The sequence below is a fragment of the Dendrobates tinctorius genome, unplaced genomic scaffold (genome assembly GCF_039654945.1).
Source record: "Dendrobates tinctorius isolate UK_male_01 unplaced genomic scaffold, ASM3965494v1 ptg000143l, whole genome shotgun sequence".
Lineage (NCBI taxonomy): Eukaryota > Metazoa > Chordata > Amphibia > Anura > Dendrobatidae > Dendrobates > Dendrobates tinctorius.
The window spans coordinates 14466803-14489609 of NW_027361810.1; the positions used below are offsets into that span (position 1 = coordinate 14466803).

At 45.7% G+C, this 22807-nt stretch overlaps 1 protein-coding gene across 2 annotated transcripts in view; it reads right to left on the reverse strand.

Annotated features, from left to right (window-relative positions):
- ZRANB3 (zinc finger RANBP2-type containing 3) overlaps positions 1–22807 on the reverse strand; it is a 247059-nt gene that overhangs the window by 195864 nt on the left and 28388 nt on the right. For both annotated transcript variants that reach the window (XM_073545539.1, XM_073545540.1), the window contains exon 3: positions 19325–19343. In XM_073545539.1, coding sequence (XP_073401640.1) covers positions 19325–19343 — 19 coding nt within the window. The remainder of the gene's footprint in view (positions 1–19324; positions 19344–22807) is intronic.

Here is a 22807-nt window from a genome sequence, read left to right on the forward strand (position 1 = left end):
CGCTACCTCCTAGGGTTCCAGCCACTTTTACCTCCTCAACCATTTCCTCCCTGTTTATAAGGATTAGATCCAAGGTAGCAGTTCCCCTTGTTTTCTCCCCTACCTTTTGGAAGATAAAGTTGTCAGCAAGAGAGGATAAGAATTTCCTTGACCTGTTAGTTTTGCCTGAGAGAGATTCCCAACAAATGTCTGGATAGTTGAAATCTCCCATAACAACTATGTCATATTTTTTGGAGAACTTGGCCATTTGATGCATAAAGAGTTCATCCATATCTTCAGCTTGCACAGGCGGCCTGTAGTAAATGCCTACAATGGTGTCCTTTCCATTGTTCTGTCCTTGTATTCTTACCCAAACAGTTTCCACAGAACTCCCAGTCTCTGAAGCTTCAATCTCTGTGCAGATATACGCGTTTCTAACATACAATGCAACACCCCCTCCTCGTTTATCAAGTCTGTTTCTTGCAAATAAGTTGTATCCTTCTAGTCTTGTATTCCAATCATGTGTATTGTCCCACCAAGTTTCAGTGATTCCAATGACATCATATTTCTTTTCCTGTGTTAGTAGTTCCAATTCTCCTTGTTTGTTGCCCATGCTTTGTGCATTAGTATAGAAACATTTTAGTTTGTGATTGGTTTCTCTTTCTCCAATATTTTTATTTATTAGATTCTTTCGTCTTTGTTCTTCCTTTCCACTTCTAATAGCAGAGTTCTCAATAGCATTTGTCAGGTGTATGGCTTTTTCTGGTCTTTTGCTTCCCTTCCCATGTTGTTCTAGTTTAAAGCTCTCCTTACAAGTGTAGCAAGGCGACTTCCAAATACATGCTTTCCAGTCTTCGTAAGGTGCACCCCATCTCTAGCAAGTAGTCCATCGTATAAGTAGTTCACTCCGTGATCCAGAAATCCAAATCGTTGCTGACGGCACCATCGACGTAGCCAGTTGTTCACCTGCAGAATCTTATTCCACCTCCTTGTTCCATGGCCATCCACTGGGAGGATGGAAGAGAAGACCACCTGCGCTCCCAGTTCTTTCACTTCCTTGCCTAAGTCTTCAAAGTCTCTGCAGATGGTTTCCAGGTCGTGTCTTGCGGTGTCATTTGTCCCCACATGTAGTAGCAGGAATGGGTAGTCATCTGTAGGTCTGAATAGTCCTGATATCCTGTCAGACACATCTTTAATGTTTGCACCTGGAAGACAGCACATTTCTCTTGAAGTTATATCCGGTCTGCAGATAGCGGCCTCTGTTCCTCTCAACAGGGAATCCCCCATGACCACCACTCTCCGTTTCTTCTTCACAACATTTTTCTTTCTCCATCCAGGAGGACTCTGAAGGCGTACAAGGTTGCTGTTTGTTGGCAAAGTCTTATCCTGATGTATTTCTTCATCGTTTTCCTGCGTGAGAGCCTGGTACTGGTTTCTGAGCAGTATGGGTGCTGACTGCCTCCTGATCCTCCTGCTTCTCTGGGTCACATGTCTCCATTCCTCTGTTTCTTCAGGTGCACTTCGAATTTCTTCTCTTTCTGTAACATGAAGAGATAATTCTGCTCTGTCCAAGAACTCTTCACCTTCCTTAATGATCTTCAACATAGCTAACCTCTCTTCGAGATTTTGCAACTTTTCCTCCAACAGGGACACAAGCTTGCATTTGTGGCATGTGAAGTTTGGCTTTTCCACTGGTAAATCTGTGAACATGTAGCAAGAAATGCAGCTCACCAAATGGCTCCTGGCCTCTTCCATCTTGAGATTTCTTAGAAACGATGACAGATGAGCCAAAATTCGGCGCGCGGTTTTTCCGATTTCCTCTTTTCAGCTGCAACAGCCAAAACCCAGTGATCGTTGAGCTCGCGGAGACTCTTCACTTATCCCAGAAGGCACTGGGAATATGCAAATGATCTCCTCAAGACTCTTCCCCTGGTTTTCCGATTTCCTCTTTTCAGCTGCAACAGCCAAAACCCAGTGATCGTTGAGCTCGCGGAGACTCTTCACTTATCCCAGAAGGCACTGGGAATATGCAAATGATCTCCTCAAGACTCTTCCCCTGGTTTTCCGATTTCCTCTTTTCAGCTGCAACAGCCAAAACCCAGTGATCGTTGAGCTCGCGGAGACTCTTCACTTATCCCAGAAGGCACTGGGAATATGCAAATGATCTCCTCAAGACTCTTCCCCTGGTTTCCCCTTGCAGGCAGCGGAGCTGCTTGGATCGCTCCCTGGCCGCCGCTACACATGACGGCAGTCTAAGAACTGCTGCACGCCGCCCCAGCCCCCGCTACGCCACTGACCGCCCCTGGCTCCCCTTGTGTCCGCGGACCAGCAAGGGCACTGCAGCAGCCCGGTGCTGGGCCGCGGACCGGCGGTTGGGGACCCCTGCTCTACAGGATAGGGCTGCCAGCTCCGAGACCCGCCTAATAGAGGTTATTGCTACCAAAAACACGACCTTCCTGGTAAGGTATGGCAAGCCGACCTCCTGCAATGGCTTAAAAGGAGCTTCCTGCAGGGCCCCCAGCACCAGATTAAGGTCCCAGGCGTCTAAGGGAGCTCTAAAGGGGGGCACTAGATGCGAGACTCCCTGAATGAAAGTTTTGACCTGCATAATGCTAGCGATCTTTCGCTGGAACAGAACAGACAATGCCGAGATCTGTCTCCTCAGGGAACTCGGAGCCAACCCTGCGTCCAGGCCTGACTGCAGAAAGGCCAGAATGTTGGGAACCGAGAAGGACAAAGGCGCAACCCCGTGCTCTCGACACCAGAGAAAGAAAACCTTCCAAGTACCATGATAGATCCTCGCCGAGGCCGGCTTCCTGGCGTTAATCATCGTGGCTACCACCTCACGCCCAAACCCCGCCTGGGTCAGGACCCAGGACTCAACGGCCATGCCGTCAAACACAGGGCCCCTAAGTTCGGGTGGTAGATCGGCCCCTGGGACAGCAAGTCTGGCCATTCCGGTAGACGCCATGGCACGTCTGCGAGGAGCTGTACCAGATCCGCGTACCAGGCTCGACGGGGCCAGTCTGGGGCCAGCAGAATTGCCGGAACCCTCTCCCTCTTGATCTTCCTGATTACCCTCGGGAGAAGAGGCAGAGGGGGAAACAGGTACGGGAGCCGAAACTGGCTCCATGGAAGAACCAACGCATCTGCTGCAATCGCTCGCGGGCCCTGAGACCGGGCAACAAACCTGTCTACCTTGGCGTTCTCTCTGGAAGCCATCAGATCCACGTCCGGAGTTCCCCACCGTTGGCAAATCTGCTGGAAAACCTCGGGGTGCAGGGACCATTCTCCGGCCATGACCCCCTGCCGACTCAGGAAATCTGCTGCCCAGTTTTCCACGCCTGGTATATGGACCACTGAAATTACTGAGTGGTGCCTCTCGGCCCAACGGAGTACGTGTTCTATCTCGCGCATGGCTGCCCTGCTGCGCGTGCCTCCCTGGTGATTCACATACGCCACTGCCGTGGCGTTGTCTGACTGGACCCGGACTGGGCGGCCCACTAGCTAGTGCTGAAAATGCTGCAACGCCAACCGTACTGCTCGAATCTCCAACAAGTTGATCGGCAGAAGGGCCTCCTGGGGAGACCACTGCCCCTGTGCTGTGTGATGACGAAACACTGCTCCCCAACCGATAAGACTCGCGTCGGTTGTAACCACCAGCCATTGATCTGGAGGAAAGGGTTTCCCCTGAAGGAGAGAGGAGTCGCGCGTCCACCATTGCAGTGCCCGCCGGACCTGAAGGGACAACCTGCACTGATGATCCAGGGAGAAAGGACTCCTGTCCCATGCTGCTAAAAGAGCATGCTGCAGGGGGCGAAGATGAAACTGCGCAAACGGGATTGCTTCTATTGCTGCTACCATCCTCCCTAGCACCCTCATCCCAAATCGAATCGTGTGAGGGCCTGGCCGCTGAAGACTCCGAACCCCCCACCGGAGAGCCTGGGCCTTGTTTTGAGGGAGAATTACCAACCCTTGGGAAGTGTCGAAAATCATCCCTAGGAATGGAATTCTCTGAGCCGGTTTAAGACATGACTTCTTCCCATTGACTAACCATCCCATGCGGGATAGGGTATCCAGCGTGATGCCGACATTCTCCTCGCATGCCTGAAAAGACGGTCCTTTCACTAACAGGTCGTCCAAGTATGGCAGCACTACTATGCCTCGAGAATGAAGAATGGCCATAACGACCGCCATCACCTTCGTGAAAACCCTGGGTGCCGTGGCCAACCCGAACGGCAGAGCCACAAACTGGAAATGCCGGCCATTTATCGCAAAACGAAGGAACTTCTGATGCGGAGGAAAAATAGGGATGTGCAGGTAGGCATCCTGAACATCGATTGAGGCCAAATACTCTCCCTGCACCATGGCCGATATCACTGACCGGAGGAATTCCATCCGAAAGTGCCTGACCTTGATGAACCTGTTTAGGAGCTTTAGGTCCAAAACCGGTCTTACTGTTCCGTCCTTCTTGGGGACTGCGAACAGGTTGGAATAAAATCCCTGGGCCTCTTCGCCTTCTGGTACCGGGATAATGACCCTGTTGTACAGAAGAATCCTGATGGCCATTAGCAATGCCTCTGCCCGGGATTGCAATTTGGGAAGACGGGATTGAAAAAATCTCCTTGGAGGGTGTCCGATAAACTCTATTTTGTACCCGAATGACACCAATTCCGCCACCCATGCGTCGTGTGCCACCTTGACCCAGACGTGGCGGAACCTGAGCAGATGACTGCCTACTCTGCTGTCCTCAGGTACCTGATGCCTCAAGTCATTTTGTAGAGGGCCTTTGGGACCTAGCTCCCCTTGACCTGGGTGGACGGCCCCGCATCTTCCCCAGCGGGTTGGCTCTATACGTGACCTGACGCTCTCTGTCTTGGTTGTGACGAGCCGGGGCAGTAGAACCGTCCGCTGATGCCCATCCTGGGGCGCGAAATGCTCGAAAGCGCGCCTGTGGTTGACGAAAGGGCGGTCTGCTCTTCTGCTGTGGGAGAAAGCTACTCTTTCCCCCTGTGGCATCTGAAATAAGCTTGTCTAGCTTCTCTCCAAAAAGCTGATTACCCTGATAAGGCAGAGATGTTAACGACTTTTTAGAAATCGAATCGGCCCACCATAGCCTTAGCCACAAGGCTCTCCTAATGGCGATAGCGTTTGCTGCGGCTAGCGCCGCGCAATTAGCCGCATCCAAGGATGCATTAATTAGATAGTCTCCTGCCATCGAGATCTAATTTGCTATCTCAGACACCTCTACTGGCAAGTCTCTGTCCTGCAGGACTTTGTTCAAAGACTCCGACCACGACATCATGGCCTTGGCCACCCATGTTGCTGCGAATGAAGGCAAAAGCGCTGACCCCGATGCCTCATACACCGAGCGGGATCGACACTCTATGAGCCTATCCGTGGGGTCCTTAATGGAAGAACCACTAGGCACCGACAACAACGATCTTGAAGCCAGGCGTGACACTGGGGGATCCACAGTCGGAGATTCTGCCAACTCTTTACAGAACTCTGGTGCAAACGGGTACCTTGTCTCTAGCGTTTTCTGCCCTGAAAAACGCTTGTCTGGGCGTTCCCTGTGCCGCTGCACCGTGTCCTCGAATTCTGGATGAGTGCTAAACACCCTATGTGGGCGCCTGGCCTTTTTAAAAGATATTTTATGCCCTGCGGTCAGGGAGACGTCCTCCTCAATACCAAGAGTCTGATTGACGGCCTCAATGAGACTGTCTACTGTTTCCCGACACCCGGGAATATCCAGATCCAAGGCTTCCTGCCTGTCCTCATCCGAACTCTGCTCGCTCTCAGACAATGGTGATGGAGAGCGAGACGCCGCACTCACAGATGCCGAAGCACCGGAGGGGCCCGGAGGGGCCATATGGGTTCTTTCCCTGTACGTCTCCTTAGAGAGGGTACGGCCCCTGCAGGCTGGCGGCTCATGTGAGGTAGATGAACCTTCCCAAACCGGAGAGCCGTTGTCTCTACCCCTATCCGGGGCTTGAAGGGTCTCGATCGCCTTCGTAAGTGAAGCCATAGACCGAGACAGTGATAACGCCCATTCCGGGGGCTCCGACCCCCTGGGCTCCGTTGGCGGGGAGGGCTCCTGGGCGCATTCAGAACTACAGGCCTCACATATCTTAATAGTCTGCGCTCGCGTGAACACAGCCCCACAGGAAACGCATGCGGTATAAAGGAAGGTGTGTTTCTTCCCTTTTCCAGACATACTGCGGAACAAACGGCCAGAAAAAAACCTCTTTCTATTTTTTTTTTTTTTTTTTATAGCATCCAGGGGTATGAGGAGAAGGAGGACAACCTGCCCTAGTGTGGCCAAGACGGGGTCACACTTACCCGAGCTCCTGCTGTCTCCCCGTGCTCCTGTGCTGCTGCTGCTCGCTCCCAGCTGCTGGTCTCCCTGGGTAGGCTGCGATGCGATGCTTCCTGACCGCGGCCTACCCCATTCTGACGCCGGGGCCTCCATTTTATCCAGCACCCGCCCAGTATCCGGGGGCGGCGCTGGATCTGACGTCGAGTCGGGGGGCGGGCGCCGGATCTGACGTCACGCTGGGGGGCGGGCCTTCCCCCTGCATCCTAGGCCGACGCCGCGGGCTAAATTTCACCCTGCCCGCCCGCCGCACCGGGGGGCGGGCCTTCCCCGCGGCCTAGGCTGAAGCCGCGGGCTAAATTTGAGCCCTCTTCCCCGCGGCCTACCTCGCCCCGGAACTCGCTCTCTAAACGGCGCCTACTCAGCCACGCGCGCTCCTTCCCCAGCCCGGCCACTGCAGAGGGCCGTGGCAAGGGAGAAGGGGAACACGCCGCTGCCCCTGCCGCGCCGAGGAAGCCCTCCTGCTCTGCCTGCAGGCAGAAGAGGGGAGCCGCTCCAGCCCCTGGAGAGTACGCCGCAGCCCTGGCCTGGAAACCTCCCGCTGCCCAGGAGCCCTGCTTACCCTGAGGTAACCCATATCTTCGGACGGTGCAGGCACCCTAGCTCCGTCCGCCTTGGCTGGGCGAGGAGAGGGACCGTCCGCCACCACGCAGTACCGCCACCTGGCGTTGGTGTAGCCGTGGGGCCGCACAGACTAGTCTTGTGCCTCTGTGCAAGCCCATGGTTTCGCTACCTAGGGGTGGTCAGGGCTAAGTCTGGCCTATTGTCCCACGTTGCGGGAGAGAGAACGTGGAGGGACACTCGCACGTGGTCGCCCGATGATGGTTTGGGGAAATCGGATCCTTTCAATAGGATGCGTTGCCCCTGTCATATCTTCTTAAAAAGAAAAAAGAAAAAATAGATGTCTGGGGAAAAGTCCCAGAGATGTCCCTCGGTGCGGGAAAGGATACGCGGAGGGATACTCGCGCGTGCTCGCCCGTTGATGCTTGGGGGAGATCGGACCCTTTCAATAGGGTCCGTCGCCCCTGTCTCCTCTTCATAGTAAGAAAATGTTAAAAAAAAAATAAAAAATAGTCTGGAGAGACCCAGACTGCGTGTGCCTCCATCAGACACTAAGCAAAAACTGGTTTCCGCCCGCTATCACGGCGAGGGTGTATGCGGCGGAGGAGGAGCTAACTTGTTTTTTTGTATACTTAGTGTCGGCCTCCAGACGGCAGTAGCACACACCCCCACAGTCTCTGTGTCCCCCAATGAGACGAAGGAGAAATCAGAGGAAGAGAAGTAGGGGATGTAGGGATTCTTACATGGAGGAGCGTCGGCCGGTAAATAACTCTAGACAGCAGTATTTATGATCATGAGGCGCCCCGGGATTTCTGATACACACACCGATTACCCCTTAAATTACAACCTGGGAAAAGGTTTACTAAAAAGCAAACAACCGGTGCGATGGCCGAACATTCAATCTGCAGACTTAAAGGAGACCCGTCACCTCCGCTGACATTCCTGTTTTACTACATGTTTGTATTCGTCAACAAATTCTGGATCGTGTTTTTTTTTACATTTTATTTTGTACAATTCATCGATTATTCCTTCTAGAACATTTTTAGAAAAAGACAACTGGGTGTTACCATTCTCCTTTGTCAAGGGGGCATGTCTCTGCTGTCTTCACGGATTGGATAGCGCTAGAAAGTGGGCGGACACAACCACAACTAGCAATAATCTGTTCTCAAATTATTTAAAAATTCCTACTAGGAATAACAGGAGCTATTTAATAAGGAGCCAAGTAGAAAATAAAGACAATTACATCACACTGTGTGGTGGGGACATTGTGGATATTATACTGCATGGGGGTAATGTTCGGTAGGGTCACCATCTCACTGTGTGCCTGGAGCAACCCCCCCCCCCCCAACTGTGTGCCGGGAGCAACCCCCCACTGTGTGCCGGGGGCAACCCCCCCCACTGTGTGCCGGGAGCAACCCCCCCCCCAACTGTGTGCCGGGAGCAACCCCCCCCCCAACTGTGTGCCGGGAGCAACCCCCCCCCCCCCAACTGTGTGCCGAGAGCAAACCCCCCCCCAACTGTGTGCCGAGAGCAAACCCCCCCCCCAACTGTGTGCCGAGAGCAAACCCCCCCCCCCAACTGTGTGCCGAGAGCAAACCCCCCCCCCCAACTGTGTGCCGGGAGCAAACCCCCCCCAACTGTGTGCCGGGAGCAACCCCCCCAACTGTGTGCCGGGAGCAACCCCCCCAACTGTGTGCCGGGAGCAACCCCCCCCAACTGTGCGACGGGAGCAGCCCCCCCAACTGTGCGACGGGAGCAGCCCCCCCCCCCCACTCTGCGTCAGGAGCAACCCCCACACACACACTGTGTGCTGGGAGCACCCCCCACACACACACTGGGTGCTGGGAGCAGTCGTTTTCCATACTCTCACATTACATAACTGATATACTATTTTAGCTCAGTACATGGCATGGCAAGAAATAAACATAACTTAAGGCCATTGTCTTTGGTGCAATTTCAAGTCCTCTGTGACGGTATGCCCACTAAAGCTCTTATCACACATTAGTAATTTTGTCTAATGTCCCTTTAAAGTGGATCTATGGCATTTTACAAAAGTAGAAAAAAAATAAAGTTGTGTCCAAAGTATATTTCTATGCATTTTCAGTACGTATTGTGCTCTCCTGAGAAAATGTTCTGTATATACCCTGCAAAAATAAAGATTTATCCATCTTGAGACTGCATAGGAGTCTCTAGATGGTGCTTTGTAGGTGGAGTGTGACACAAATGCAAAATGTAGTCTAGCGGCACAGAGGAAGAACTGAAAGGAAATGTGGTTATAAAGGAATTTAGTTATAAACGTAAAAGGAATTTTGGTCATAAAGATTAGAAAATGTTAAGGTGAAGAGAGATAAGCATTACAGACCCGGACGTCAAAATGAGCCTACTGGCGAATTTACTATTAACACCTTTCTGAAGTCTACTATGCACTGTGACACACAGAGGCTGTAGAAACCAAAAAAGTCAAACTAATTTAGCAAAGATATATCGCAAAAAGTATTGTTCCAAGAGGTTAGGGAGAAAAGAGAAAAAATAAATCAAAGAACAAACTGGGCTATTACTCCCTGTCCTGGGGTCTATCGCTGGGTCTCTGCCGCGGCTACGATGCTTGTGTAAAAGCTGCAGTAGTGATGTTACATCGAGCAGCGCAGAAAGGCATTGTTGGTCCCCAGGAGGGCGAGTAACACCTCAATTTGGAGATCTAGAGAAAAACAGCAAAAAAGGATAAAGCAAAATTGTGGCACAAATAGGTATCTCTTTTTAATATTTATTAGGATATCTTTACGAGTTATTCTGACATTAGCTTCATACCATAAAGAAGTTGCTTATGAAAGTCAAAAAATTATTCAGCCAAGAAAGAAAAAAAAAAAGTCTTGATCATCAATGCATCTCTGTAAAGAAAAACTGATAAAAAAAAACATCTAAACTGCATTCCAGCACAGGCTATAAAAAAGTAAAAATGTTCTGTACAAGGCGACCGGTTACATCCCCTATAAACATTCCACCTCTTTACTCAATGTAACTATGTTTCTCGTGCTGTAAGAAATGTATAAATGGCTTCTTTGATTTTCGCAGTTACCTTGTTTCTTGGCAATAAAGTGTCGGTCAGTCGTCCTACCTTGTTCTTCCATCTGTGTTCATTGCATACTACTGTCATGATTAGATTAATATATGAACTATTAACTGAACAGTTCCTAATGTGCCACCAGGAACAAGAAGTGCTGTTCTATATTTTGTTACGTACAGTGGCATGTAAAAGTTTGGGCCCCCCTGGTCAAAATTACTGTTATTGCGAACAGTTAAACAAGTTGAAGATGAAAAAAGCCCTCAAAGGCCTAATGTTAAAGATGACACATTTCCTTTATATTTTTGTAAAAAAAAAATTATATATACCGTATATATATATTTTTTTTTTTCATCTTTTCCATCTTAAAAGTTACAAATAGGATAATGGGCCAATGCAAAAGTTTGGGCATAACAAATAGAAAAAAAAAAAAAAAAGATTGTCACAATCCGAACCTTCATGTTGTAAATAGGAAAAAATTACTTCCATCTCTTGGTAAAATTTCTTGCAACTTTATTCCATGAAAAAATTTAAACATAGGTTCAATGTAGTTATGAGCAATGCAAGGCGTTTTCAACGTATACAAATGTTCTTTATCAAAAGACTGTTACACCAGTTTCAAGAAATTTTACCAGGTGCTGGAAATATTTTTTCCATATTTTTCCCAAAAGTTTGGGCACCCTGCCTGGTTAGTACCTAGTAAAATATCGTCAAAAACGTAATCTATTTCAGTTCTTCGATACAAAAAGTGAAACTCATGTATTCTATAGAGTCATTACACACAGAGTGATCTATTCCACGGGTTTATTTCTGTTAATGTTGATGATTATGGCTTACAGCCAATGAAAACCCAAAAGTCATTATCTCAGTAAATTAGAATAATTAGCAAAAATCACCTGTAAAGGCTCCTAAGTGTTTATAAAGGTCCCTTTGTCTGTTTCAGTAGCTCCACAATCATGAGGAAGACTGCTGACCTGACAGATGTCCAGGAGGCAGTCACTGACACATTCCACAAGGAGAGGAAGCCACAAAAGATCATTGCTAAAGAAGCCGGCTGTTCACAGAGTGCTGTATCCAAGTATATTAATGGGAGGTGGAGTGGAAGGAAAAAGTGTGGGAGGAAAAGGTGCACAAGCAACTGGGATAACCGCAGCCTGGGAAGGATTGTTAAGAAAAGACCATTCAAAAATTTGGGGGAGATTCACAAGGAGTGGACTGCTGCTGGAGTCATTGCTTCACACCACACACAGACGTATCCAGGACATGGGCTACAAGTGTCACATTCCTTGTGTCACCCACTCATGACCAATAGACAACGCCAGAAGCGTCTTACCTGGGCCAAGGAGAAAGAGAGCTGGACTGTAGCTCAGTGATCCAAGGTGTTGTTTTCAGATGAAAGTAAATTTTCCATTTCATTTGGAAATCAAGGTCCCAGAGTCTGGAGGAAGATTGGAGAGACCACAATCCAAGCTGCTGGAGGTCTGGTGTGAAGTCTCCACAGTCAGTGATGGTTTGGGGAGCCATGTCATCTGCTGGTGTAGGTCCACTGTGTTTTATCAAGACCAAAGTCAGCGCAGCCGTCTACCAGGACATTTTAAAGCACTTCATGCTTCTCTCTGCTGACAAGCTTTCTGGAGATGGAAATGTCATTCTCCAGCAGAACTTGGCTCCTGTCCACACTGCCAAATGTACCAATACCTGGTGTACAAACAACAGTATCACTGGGCTTGACTGGCCAGCAAACTCGTCTCACCTTAACCCCATAGAGAACGTAGGTGGCTGTGCATGTTTTCCTCCCTATATAGTGTGATAATTACAGCCTGCGTGTGATCTGCCCTCCCTGAAGACTTGGATGCTTTCCCCCTCTAAACACACTTATCTGCTGTATATAACCTCTTAAACAATATGCTGCTGGGACTGCCAGCTATGTACAGGAGTCGCTCAGCATCTACAGCAACAAAATGCTACTTCATACTTGCTTCGGTGCAAATAGTTACCATGTTTAGATAATAATATACATATACCATACCTAGTAAAATAAGAATAATCTAACACTAACCATAATTCCACAAACATTGCCTCTGCCTTCTCAGAACAGAAAACTTCAAAATTGTATGGGGCAAAAAGCAATAGAGTGTGTCAAAATATTTAGTCTCAAAATGCTCAGAGTTAACGGCATGTCAATGTTCGGCTACCTATGGCAGGCACATAGGCAATAAATGGAACATGATCAACGTTCACTCCTTTCACACAGGGCTAATTCTCTGGAATTCTAAGAGTTCAACCGCTGGGATCGCTATGGACAGGACATCATGATGAATCTGGTGAAAACTAATTTAATACCCAGAAAACCCCTTTAACAAATGCTTCTTATTGTAGCTTGATTCTGGGCAAAATTACCAGATAATGTATATTTTCAACCATTTACGGATGGAAAAACGAATTTTCCCCATTTTTAACTCAATAGGAAAAACTTGCAATAAATTCCTACCCAATCAGCATGAGAAAATGCAGTGATGCAAATCCAATCCGTATTCCAAAAATTGGCAATTTTTACTTAAAGTTACCAAAATCTTCGTTAAAGGAGCCGACCTCTGGTGCTATGTGGCCAAAAAATCCTCCTTTCCGAAGAATTCTCTGCTGAGGTCACCAAGAGGCGTAAAGCCTTCAGCCCCATCTGTACCAAGCTGTTACAAAGGCAATGTCCGCTCCAAACTTAAATATCCTGCCGTTCTGATGACAAAAGGAAACAACCGGAGGGGAACGTTTAAATTACACCCCCTTTAGGAAAACCCTGGCCACCACCGGTCACGGGAGTCCAATGGATCTATCAAGCTGAGGATCCCCAAAAGAGCGAATGTCAGCTACTCGCCTAAAAAAGGGTCTGAAGTGACTCGTATACTTTCATGCTCATGTATTTAGGTTTAGTTAACATACTGATTGTGACTTTACTGTTTAAAATCCTAACGGTTTCTTAAGTTCCTGTTCTAGTTTCAAAAAAGCACGAAAGTTCTTAAACACTTGAAAGCTTCATCTTCTCGAGGCTTTTTTTGACGGGCTGCATAAATTGAAGGATGACAATGTATATGGTTCCCCATCAGCTCTTAGGAGGGCAGGGGTTAGAGTTCTAATTAGCTCACGTACAGTTAGGTCCATATATATTTGGACAGAGATATTTTTCTAATTTTGGTTCTAGACATTACCACAATGAATTTTAAACAAAACAATTCAGATGCAGTTGAAGTTCAGACTTTCAGCTTTCATTTGTTGGTATCCACATTAAAATTGGATGAAGGGTTTAGGAGTTTCAGCTCCTTAACATGTGCCATCCTGTTTTTAAAGGGACCAAAAGTAATTGGACAATTGACTCCAATGCTATTTCATAGACAGGTGTGGGCAATCCCTTCGTTATTTCATTCTCAATTAAGCAGATAAAAGGCCTGGAGTTGATTTGAGGTGTGGTGCTTGCATTTGGAAGGTTTTGCTGTGAAGGAAACATGCGGTCAAAGGAGCTCGCTCTCCATGCAGGTGAAACTAGCCATCCTTAAGCTGCAAAAACAGAAAAAACCCATCCGAGAAATTGCTACAACATTAGGAGTGGCAAAATCTACAGTTTGGTACATCCTGAGAAAGAAAGAAAGCACTGGTGAACTCATCAATGCAAAAAGACCTGGGCGCCCACGGAAGACAACAGTGGTGGATGATCGCAGAATAATCTCCATGGTGAAGAGAAACCCCTTCACAACAGCCAACCAAGTGACCAACACTCTCCAGGAGGTAGGCGTATCAATATCCAAATCTACCATAAAGAGAAGACTGCATGACAGTAAATACAGAGGGTTCACTGCACGGTGCAAGCCACTCATAAGCATCAAGAATCAAAAGGCTAGACTGGACTTTGCTAAAAAACATCTAATAAAGCCAGCACAGCTCTGGAAGAACATTCTTTGGACAGATGAAACCAAGATCAACCTCTACCAGAATGATGGAAAGAGAAAAGTATGGCGAAGGCGTGGTACAGCTCATGATCCAAAGCATACCACATCATCTGTAAGACACGGCGGAGGCAGTGTGATGGCTTGGGCATGCATGGCTGCCAGTGGCACTGGGTCACTAGTGTTTATTGATGATGTGACACAGGACAGAAGCAGCCGAATGAATTCTGAGGTATTCAGAGCCATACTGTGTGCTCAGATCCAGCCAAATGCAGCCAGACTGATTGGTCGTCGTTTCCTACTACAGATGGGCAATGACCCAAAACATAAAGCCAAAGCAACCCAGGAGTTTATTAAAGCAAAGAAGTGGAATATTCTTGAATGGCCAAGTCAGTCACCTGATCTCAACCCAATTGAGCATGCATTTCACTTGTTAGGCTGTGTGCACACGATGCAGATATCCAGCGGATCCGCAGCGGATTTTACAGCGCAGAAACGTTGCATATCCGCATTGTGATGTACAGTAGCATTTAAATCAATGAAAAAAAAAAAAAACCCGCTGTGCAGACGCTGCGTTTTTTTCCACGCGGTTTTGCTGCGGTACAAAATCTGCAGCATGTCACTTCTTTTGTGCGGTTTTCCACCTCCCCAGTCTCCAAATCCACAGGGGGGAAACCGCAGTGGAAAACCACACAAAAACCGCAAGAAAACCGCATTTAAAATGGAAGAAATCCGCAGGAAAAATGCAGGTCATTTGACCTGCGGATTTCTTCAATTCTGTGCGGAGAAATCCGCAGGACAAAAAAGTACGTGTGCACTCAGCCTTAAAGACTAAACTTCAGACAGAAAGGCCCACAAACAGCCAGCAACTGAAAACCACCGCAGTGAAGGCCTGGCAGAGCATCAAAAAGGAGGAAACAGCGCCTGGTGATGTCCATGAGTTCAAGACTTCAGGCAGTCATTGCCAACCAAGGGTTTTCAACCAAGTACTAGAAATGAACATTTTATTTACAATTATTTAATCTGTCCAATTACTTTTGGTCCCTTTAAAAACAGGGCGGCACATGCTAAGGAGCTGAAACTCCTAAACCCTTCATCCAATGTTAATGTGGATACCCTCAAATGAAAGCTGAAAGTCTGAACTTCAACTGCATCTGAATTGTTTTGTTTAAAATTCATTGTGGTAATGTCTAGAACCAAAATTAGAAAAATGTTGTCTGTCCAAATATATATGGACCTAACTGTACCACTTATGGATTTGTTGAAGTTATTGTTCTAAAAGTGTGCAATAAAAAATTATAAATTTAAAAAAAAAAAAATCTTTAAACCCGTCCAATAACTAATTTACTAAATTCTTAACATTATAAAACAGAAAACAAAAGTACAAAAAAAGAAAAAAAAAATTGCAATTTCTTGTCTTCACTTTTTCCCTACTTTTTAAAAAAAAAAAAAAACACATTTTTTTTTGCTAGAAGTCAAATTCGTCAGGGGAACACACATTTACAAACCAAGTGGGTTTATTACAAATAAGCACGCTGCTCCTCTGCTCGTGGGAGAGATGGATATTTACTACACTGAAGAACGAGACAACGTTGTCTGATGATATCGCGGCAGAACTAATTCACACTGTACAAATTGCACAATTACAGCAACAATTACACATTTCTTGTAACAAAATGCCCCTTATTGCGAATTACAAGCCAATTATTCTCTTCAATTAGGAGTAGGAGAAAAAATAGGACGTCTGCCATCTTCTAACAAATGGCTGAATATGAGAAAATGACTAAAGCTACAAGTGAAAAAGACTCGCATCACTGGCCATGGCTGATGATCTGATGAATGGTAGGAGTATAAATGGATGAGATAGTGAAGCATTAAAGAAACTGTGTCATCAGAAAGTGACCTACTGACTACATCAGACGTCTAAGTTAAATGTATTTTTAAAGGTTTTTTTAGGAGGAGGAGGTGAGCTGTGACATCACCTATTGTGAATGGTGGATCCTGTGTTATCTATTGTATAGAGAGGCGTTGTCATTGTAGAAAAGGGGGAGGAGGTGAGCTGTGACATCACCTATTGTGAATGGTGAATCCTGTGTTATGTACTGTATATAGAGGTGATATCAGTGTTTGTACAGGAGGAGAAGGAGGTGAGCTGTAACATCACCTGTGAATGGTGGATCCAGTGTTATCTACTGTATATAGAGGTGTTGTCACTGTACAGAAGGGGGAGGAGGTGAGCTGTGACACCATCTATTGTGAATAGTGGATCCTGTGTTACTCTCTGTATACAGAGGTTTTATTTTTTCTGTAATCCTGTCTGTGTAGGAGAAGCATGAAAAGTCTTCTGTACAGAACAAGAAGTAGGAGTATAATTTAACCTAGTGGCTAGTATGAAAAAGCACAATTTTTTCTGACTCTTTTAGAGTTAGATATTGACAAATATAAATACATATAGCATTTTTTTTTCATTTCATATAAAACCAGAGCTCTCAATCAAAGAAGAGTGAGGGTGGAAACCGAGGGTAAACAAGCAGGGGGGAAGGTGCATGTAAAGGTTTGGACCCGCCATGGTGCGCTGAGCGCCTGTGCTTGGTTTGAACAGTCATTCTGTGCTGACAGAGTCACGTGTAAGTTCCACAAAGATATATACAACCATCCAGACAAAGAATATTAAAGTACAGGTGTAAAACAGGAGGTGACAAATGTTTTTGTTTTTGTTTTTTTTAACAGAGTCTGCTTTTTATCCCCTTGGACACAGCGCCACACCTGACCATAGGTTGTCACTGGCATTGCAGCTTTGCCTCATTAAAGGTTTTGTCCAGGGTTTAATCATAGGTTATAGGAAAAAGAAAGACATCCACTGAGCTAGGTGGTCCCCAGTGATGGTCTTTGCTTAGTCAGACAGTGGCAAAGCTAAGAAATCACGTATTTCCACGTGAATGCTGCAGCCAATCACAAGTTGCAGAAGGTGATGGCGGTATATACGCTACAAGGCAGCTAACGGTGATTGACTGCAGCGGTCAAGTGGGTGTACGAAAAAGAGATTGATGCAGCAAAGTAAACAAAGACCGGCGAAGAATGCCATAATAGCAGTAGAGCAATGAGGGGATGTAAAGGGGATATCCACCATAATGACCCCACAGACCTGCCGAGCAGCGGATACAACCTCTAAACACATAGTAAAATGCTTCATTCTGGACTTCTGCTCTGCGCATTAGATAGCAGAATGTGCCCAGACAACAGTACCCTGACCAAGATAGGGGAGCAGCATTTATGGCTGAAAATTCCCAATTTCTTGGCAAAAGGTAATGCACTGGCATGCTGAGACCGCAGACACGCCGTCTCTCTTCCCATCACCTCGAGGACTGGCCTTGGAATAACACGAGTGAATTAGTGACGGCCTAATACACTCAACATCTTTTCTTCGTCCTCATTATAAAGCACCTGTGTTCCCCAGAATGCTGCCGCCGCTGCTGGAGAATAATGAAACAGTTTAGGCAGCAAGATTGCAAAACCCACGCATCAGCACAATTGTCATTATTCCAAATTAACTTTTAATTAAATTTATATAATATGTCAAAAAGTAAAAAAAAATAATAAAATACATTTAATTGCTAAGAGGGGCATTACACAATTCCTGCAGCAATCTCTTTTTATTAATTCTCGCTTCAATAATATCATTCAAGGAGATGGAGCAGTACAAGGGCATCCGATCCGCCAAATCTGAACCGTCCCGAGTGGGATTTCCATGCCCTGAGTCACCTGTGTACCTGGCTCCAGACATTGCATAAGGCCATTAATAAGTGGACAATCCATTATACTATGCAATAGTGTGCTACAGAAAATAAAAATTACATATACCAATACCTGGAAGAAAAACAACAGTATCACTGTGCTTGATTGGCAGCAAACTCGCCTGACCTTAACCCCATAGAGAATCTATGGAGTATTGTCAAGAGGATGATGAGAGACACCAGACCCAACAATGCAGATGAGCTGAAGGCTGCTATCAAAGCAACCTGGGCTTCCATAACCCCTCAGCAGTGCCACAGGCTGATCGCCTCCATGTCACGCCGCATTGATGCAGTATTTGATGCAAAAGGAGCCCCGACCAAGTACTGAGTGTATTTACTGATCATACATGTCAGTAGGCCAACATTTCAGATTTTATAATCATTTTTCAAGCTGGTGTTATAAAGTATTCTAATTTACTGAGATAATGACTTTTGGGTTTCATTGGCTGTAAGCCATAATCATCAACATTACCAGAAATAAACACGAGAAATGGATCACTCTGTGTGTAATGACTCTATAGAATATAGGAGATTCACATTTTGTATTGAAGAACTGAAAAATTAACTTTTTGATGATATTCTAATTTAGTGAGAAGGACCTGTACATTACATTACTGATCCTACACTGATCCTGAGTTACCTCCTGTATTATACCCCAGAGCTGCACTCACTATTCTGCTGGTGCAGTCACTGTGTACATACATTACATCACTGATCCTGAGTTACATCCTGTATTATACCCCAGAGCTGCACTCACTATTCTGCTGGTGCAGTCACTGTGTACATACACTACATTACTGATCCTGAGTTACCTCCTGTATTATACTCCAGAGCAGCACTCACTATTCTGCTGGTGCAGTCACTGTGTACATACATTACATTACTGATCCTGAGTTACCTCCTGTATTATACTCCAGAGCTGCACTCACTATTCTGCTGGTGCAGTCACTGTGTACATACATTACATTACTGATCCTGAGTTACCTCCTGTATTATACTCCAGAGCTGCACTCACTATTCTGCTGGTGCAGTCACTGTGTACATACATTACATTACTGATCCTGAGTTACCTCCTGTATTATACTCCAGAGCTGCACTCACTATTCTGCTGGTGCAGTCACTGTGCACATACATTACATTACTGATCCTGAGTAACCTCCTGTATTATACTACAGAGCTGCACTCTTAAGAAAAGAAAGGGAAGGCAAGAACTCCAATCTCTGGCCTTCAACGAAAACCATGACTTCGATGGCTTCTTCCATGGGACTAGAAGTTTAATGTGGTGTAGGTGACAGTGCGGTGACCCCCTGACATATCTAAAATAATAGGGTGTGAAAACCATCTCTACCATCGTGGAGTACCTGATAAATGCACCATTATAATGACAAAAATAAAAGGGTACATGGCGTGTAAATTCGCCTGGCGGAGAGGAATCCACCTACATAGTGACGTCGTGGTGCAACATACATGAGACATAAAGCTGAGCAAAGAAAATAATAAACTTAGAATTAAAAAAAATAAAAAGGTGAATAAAAAAGATTTTCAATGAAAAGTTGATTAAGAGGCAACAAAAGAGGCACAAAGAGAAGTAGAAAGAAAGGAATGGAGAATTACTTGCCTCATCCGCAATCATACACCTACGGGGGGAGAGAGACAAAAAATTATATGTTAATACAAACCGCACTTCGTCTTCTATTCCCATATGAAAAACAATATGTTAATTAGCAGATCTGCTCGAACACATGTTACACGGCCGCTACCGCGAGGAAAAAAAAAATCTATATATAAATAAAGCAAATGAGGTCTTCAGTGCAAACCAATGAATCCAATTTGTGCAATTACTGGATTTGATTTCAGTTAATGTAACTCGTTTAAAGACGCCGCCGAGAAAGACGGGAAGAATCCGGAGCCGTCGTCTGCCGCGGGCCCCATCCCGACGGGTGCAGTCTCCACACGACCCACAGATTATATTTTTATTTATTTATTTTTTAAAAGGGAATCTGTCACCCCTTTTTCGAATATGAGCTGCCAGCACTGACATCAAGGGCTTAGCTACAGCATTCTGTAATAAGCCCCCGATGTAACCTGAAAGTTAAGAAAAAAAAGAGTTAGATTATACTCACCTCGGCGTCCGTTCCGGTCCGATGGGTGTCGCGGTCCGGTCCGGCGCCTCCCACCTTCATACGATGTTCTCTTCTTTCCTTCCTGTCGTGGCTCCTGCGCAGGCGCACTGCTATGCCCTGTTGAGGGAGAGGTACGGCGCCTGCGCACTGCTGTATTCTGCTCTGCCCTCAACAGGGAAGAGCAATGCGCCTGCGCAGGAGCCACGACAGGAAGGAAAGAAGAGGACATTGTATGAAGGTGGGAGGCGCCGGACCGCAACACCCATCGGACCAAGACCGGACCGCCCCTGGGTGAGTATATTATAACTCGTTTTTCTTCTCTTTCAGGTTACATCAGGGGCTTATCTACAGCATTACAATGTATTTTTTTTTTAAAAAACAGTACAAAAGACAATTTTGGGTATGGAGCAGGACAGCATAGTGTACGGTAGCCGGACCCCACTCCAGGTGGGTTAACAGCTCGGCGTTACATTACCTTAGTGGTGGAACCAGGGGTGCATCCGTTCCTCTGAAAAGTCCAAGGAGACGCTTTTACAATGCCAGGCCGCAGGTTGTGAGCGCCTTATTGGGCTAAACAGTTTTATTTATACAATTTTTGGGGAGAATACGATGCCTTCATCACTTTTTACTGTATTATTCGGGGGCGATGGGACAACCAAAAAACAGCTATTCTGGTGTTTCAATTTATTTTCTCTTTAAGACATTTACTTTATGGGTTAAATTAACTTTATATTTTTATAGATCAGACTTTTACAGAAGCGGTGATATCAAATGTTTTTTTTCCATGGGGAGAAAAAAGGATAAAAACTTTTTCCATTGTAAGTTGTGCTAGAGGACTTGACCCTGTGATCACTTGATAGCATGTACCATGCACTGCAATACTACAGTATGGCGCCGACTGCCACTGCAATCCATCAGTAACCAGGAGCGGGTGGAAGCGATAGAGTATTGTACATCACGTTGTCCAAGATTTATAGCAACATTGAAAGGATAAAACCACAAACTCCAATGGCTGCTGTAAGTGCATCCTGCGCTGCAGAGAGCGTGTTCAGCTCCTGAGCACGCTCCACCCATACTGTGTGATTGGAGATTTCTTTATTCTGTTTTCCGCACATATTTTTGCGCCTGGCCATTCCGTCTGAGCTGTATCCAGAGATTTGCTTTACAGCAGTCACATTAATCATAGAAATTGGGAGATATTCATCCACTTTTCCGGGAGAGATGTGGGCACGTTCTGACCTGTGCAGAGGTCAACTGTGCAGGGAGGAGGAAGAGGTGAGCTGTGACATTCCCTAAATGTGCAGATACTAGGATTTCATCAGCTCACTCATCCAGACGTGTTTCAATCCAATTCTCATTAGACATGTGCAGAGCACGGATTCACCACCAAGTTCCTGTCGGCCGACTCCCAGGTGAAAATGCAAATCACTCACTTGTCCAGCTCATGCAAATATTGAATGGAGGAGATGAAAATGATCTGATGTATTTTTATTAAATGACGTTTTTCATGTATAATGTAATAAAGATATGTGGTCTATGCATATTTATTTATATGCATTTTCTATGTATTTATATACATTTCCCTCTACTCCTCTTTGGTCAGACCTCATCTGGAATATTGTGTCCAGTTTTGGGCGCCACATTTTAAATAAGACATCAACAAACTGGAGCAAGTTCAGAAAAGAGCGACCAGAATGGTGACCGGTCTGCGAACCCTGTCTTATGAGGAAAGGTTGCAGGATTTGGGATTGTTTAGTTTGCAGAAGAGAAGACTGAGAGGAGACTTAATAGCTGTCTACAAATATCTAAAGGGCTGTCACATTGTAGAAGGATCAACTTTATTCTCATTTGCATAAGGAAAGACTAGAAGCAATGGGATGAAACTGAATGGGAGGAGACACAGATTAGATATTAGAAAAAACTTTTTGACAGAGTGATCAATGAGTGGAACAAGCTGCCACGAGAAGTGGTGAGTTCTCCTTCAATGGAAGTCTTCAAACAGAGGCTGGACAGACATCTGACTGGGATGATTTAGCGAATCCTGCTTTGATCAGGGGGTTGGACCAGATGGCCCAGGAGGTCCCTTTCAACTCTACGATTCTATGATATATATTTAGTTGAAGGGTATTGTTGTATTTTTACTATTTGTACTTGCTGTATTGTGCATGGATTTAGTTGCTAAAATATTTGTATAACATTCAGGTTGGGCTGGGTGCGATTTGCTCCATCGGGTATTCAGGTGATCGGTATATGCTTAATTGACATGTATTGTGATTGGTTGTAGCCTTAAAGTATATGCATATATATATATATATATATATATATATAAACAAAAAGGAAATCCAGCAAGAACTCAGCAGACCAGGATTGGAGTAAAGTGGTGCTTTTCTTTATTTCTTCAATAAGGTTAAAAAACGACCCACAAGGATCAGGAACCAGAGTACATGGCAGAAATAAACGCAAATTTGTCCCATTTGCGTTTATTTCTGCCATGTACTCTGGTTCCTGATCCTTGTGGGTCGTTTCTTAACCTTATTGAAGAAATAAAGAAAAGCACCATTTTACTCCAATCCTGGTTTGCTGAGTTCTTGCTGGATTTCCTTTTTGTTCTCCTATTGAAGGATTTACTCCTAATCCAGTCCGTGCAGGAACTTGATCACCAGGTGGGAAAGACCCATGAGTCTCATTGCTGCAGCTGGACACTGACATACATACTTATATATATATATATATATATAAATATATATATATATATATTGTGCTGTAATACGTTTTTTGTGTTATGACTAAGGGCAGTATTGCCTGAAACGCGTCAGCAAGGACAAGATTTTTATTCTATTTTCATCTCCTCCATTCAATATTTGCATGAGCTGGACAAGTGAGTGATTTGCATTCCCTAATGTGAATAGCGGGTTCTGTGCTATATAAATAATGTGCGTAAAGTGCTGTAGAATTACCGTAATGGCGCGATATAAATG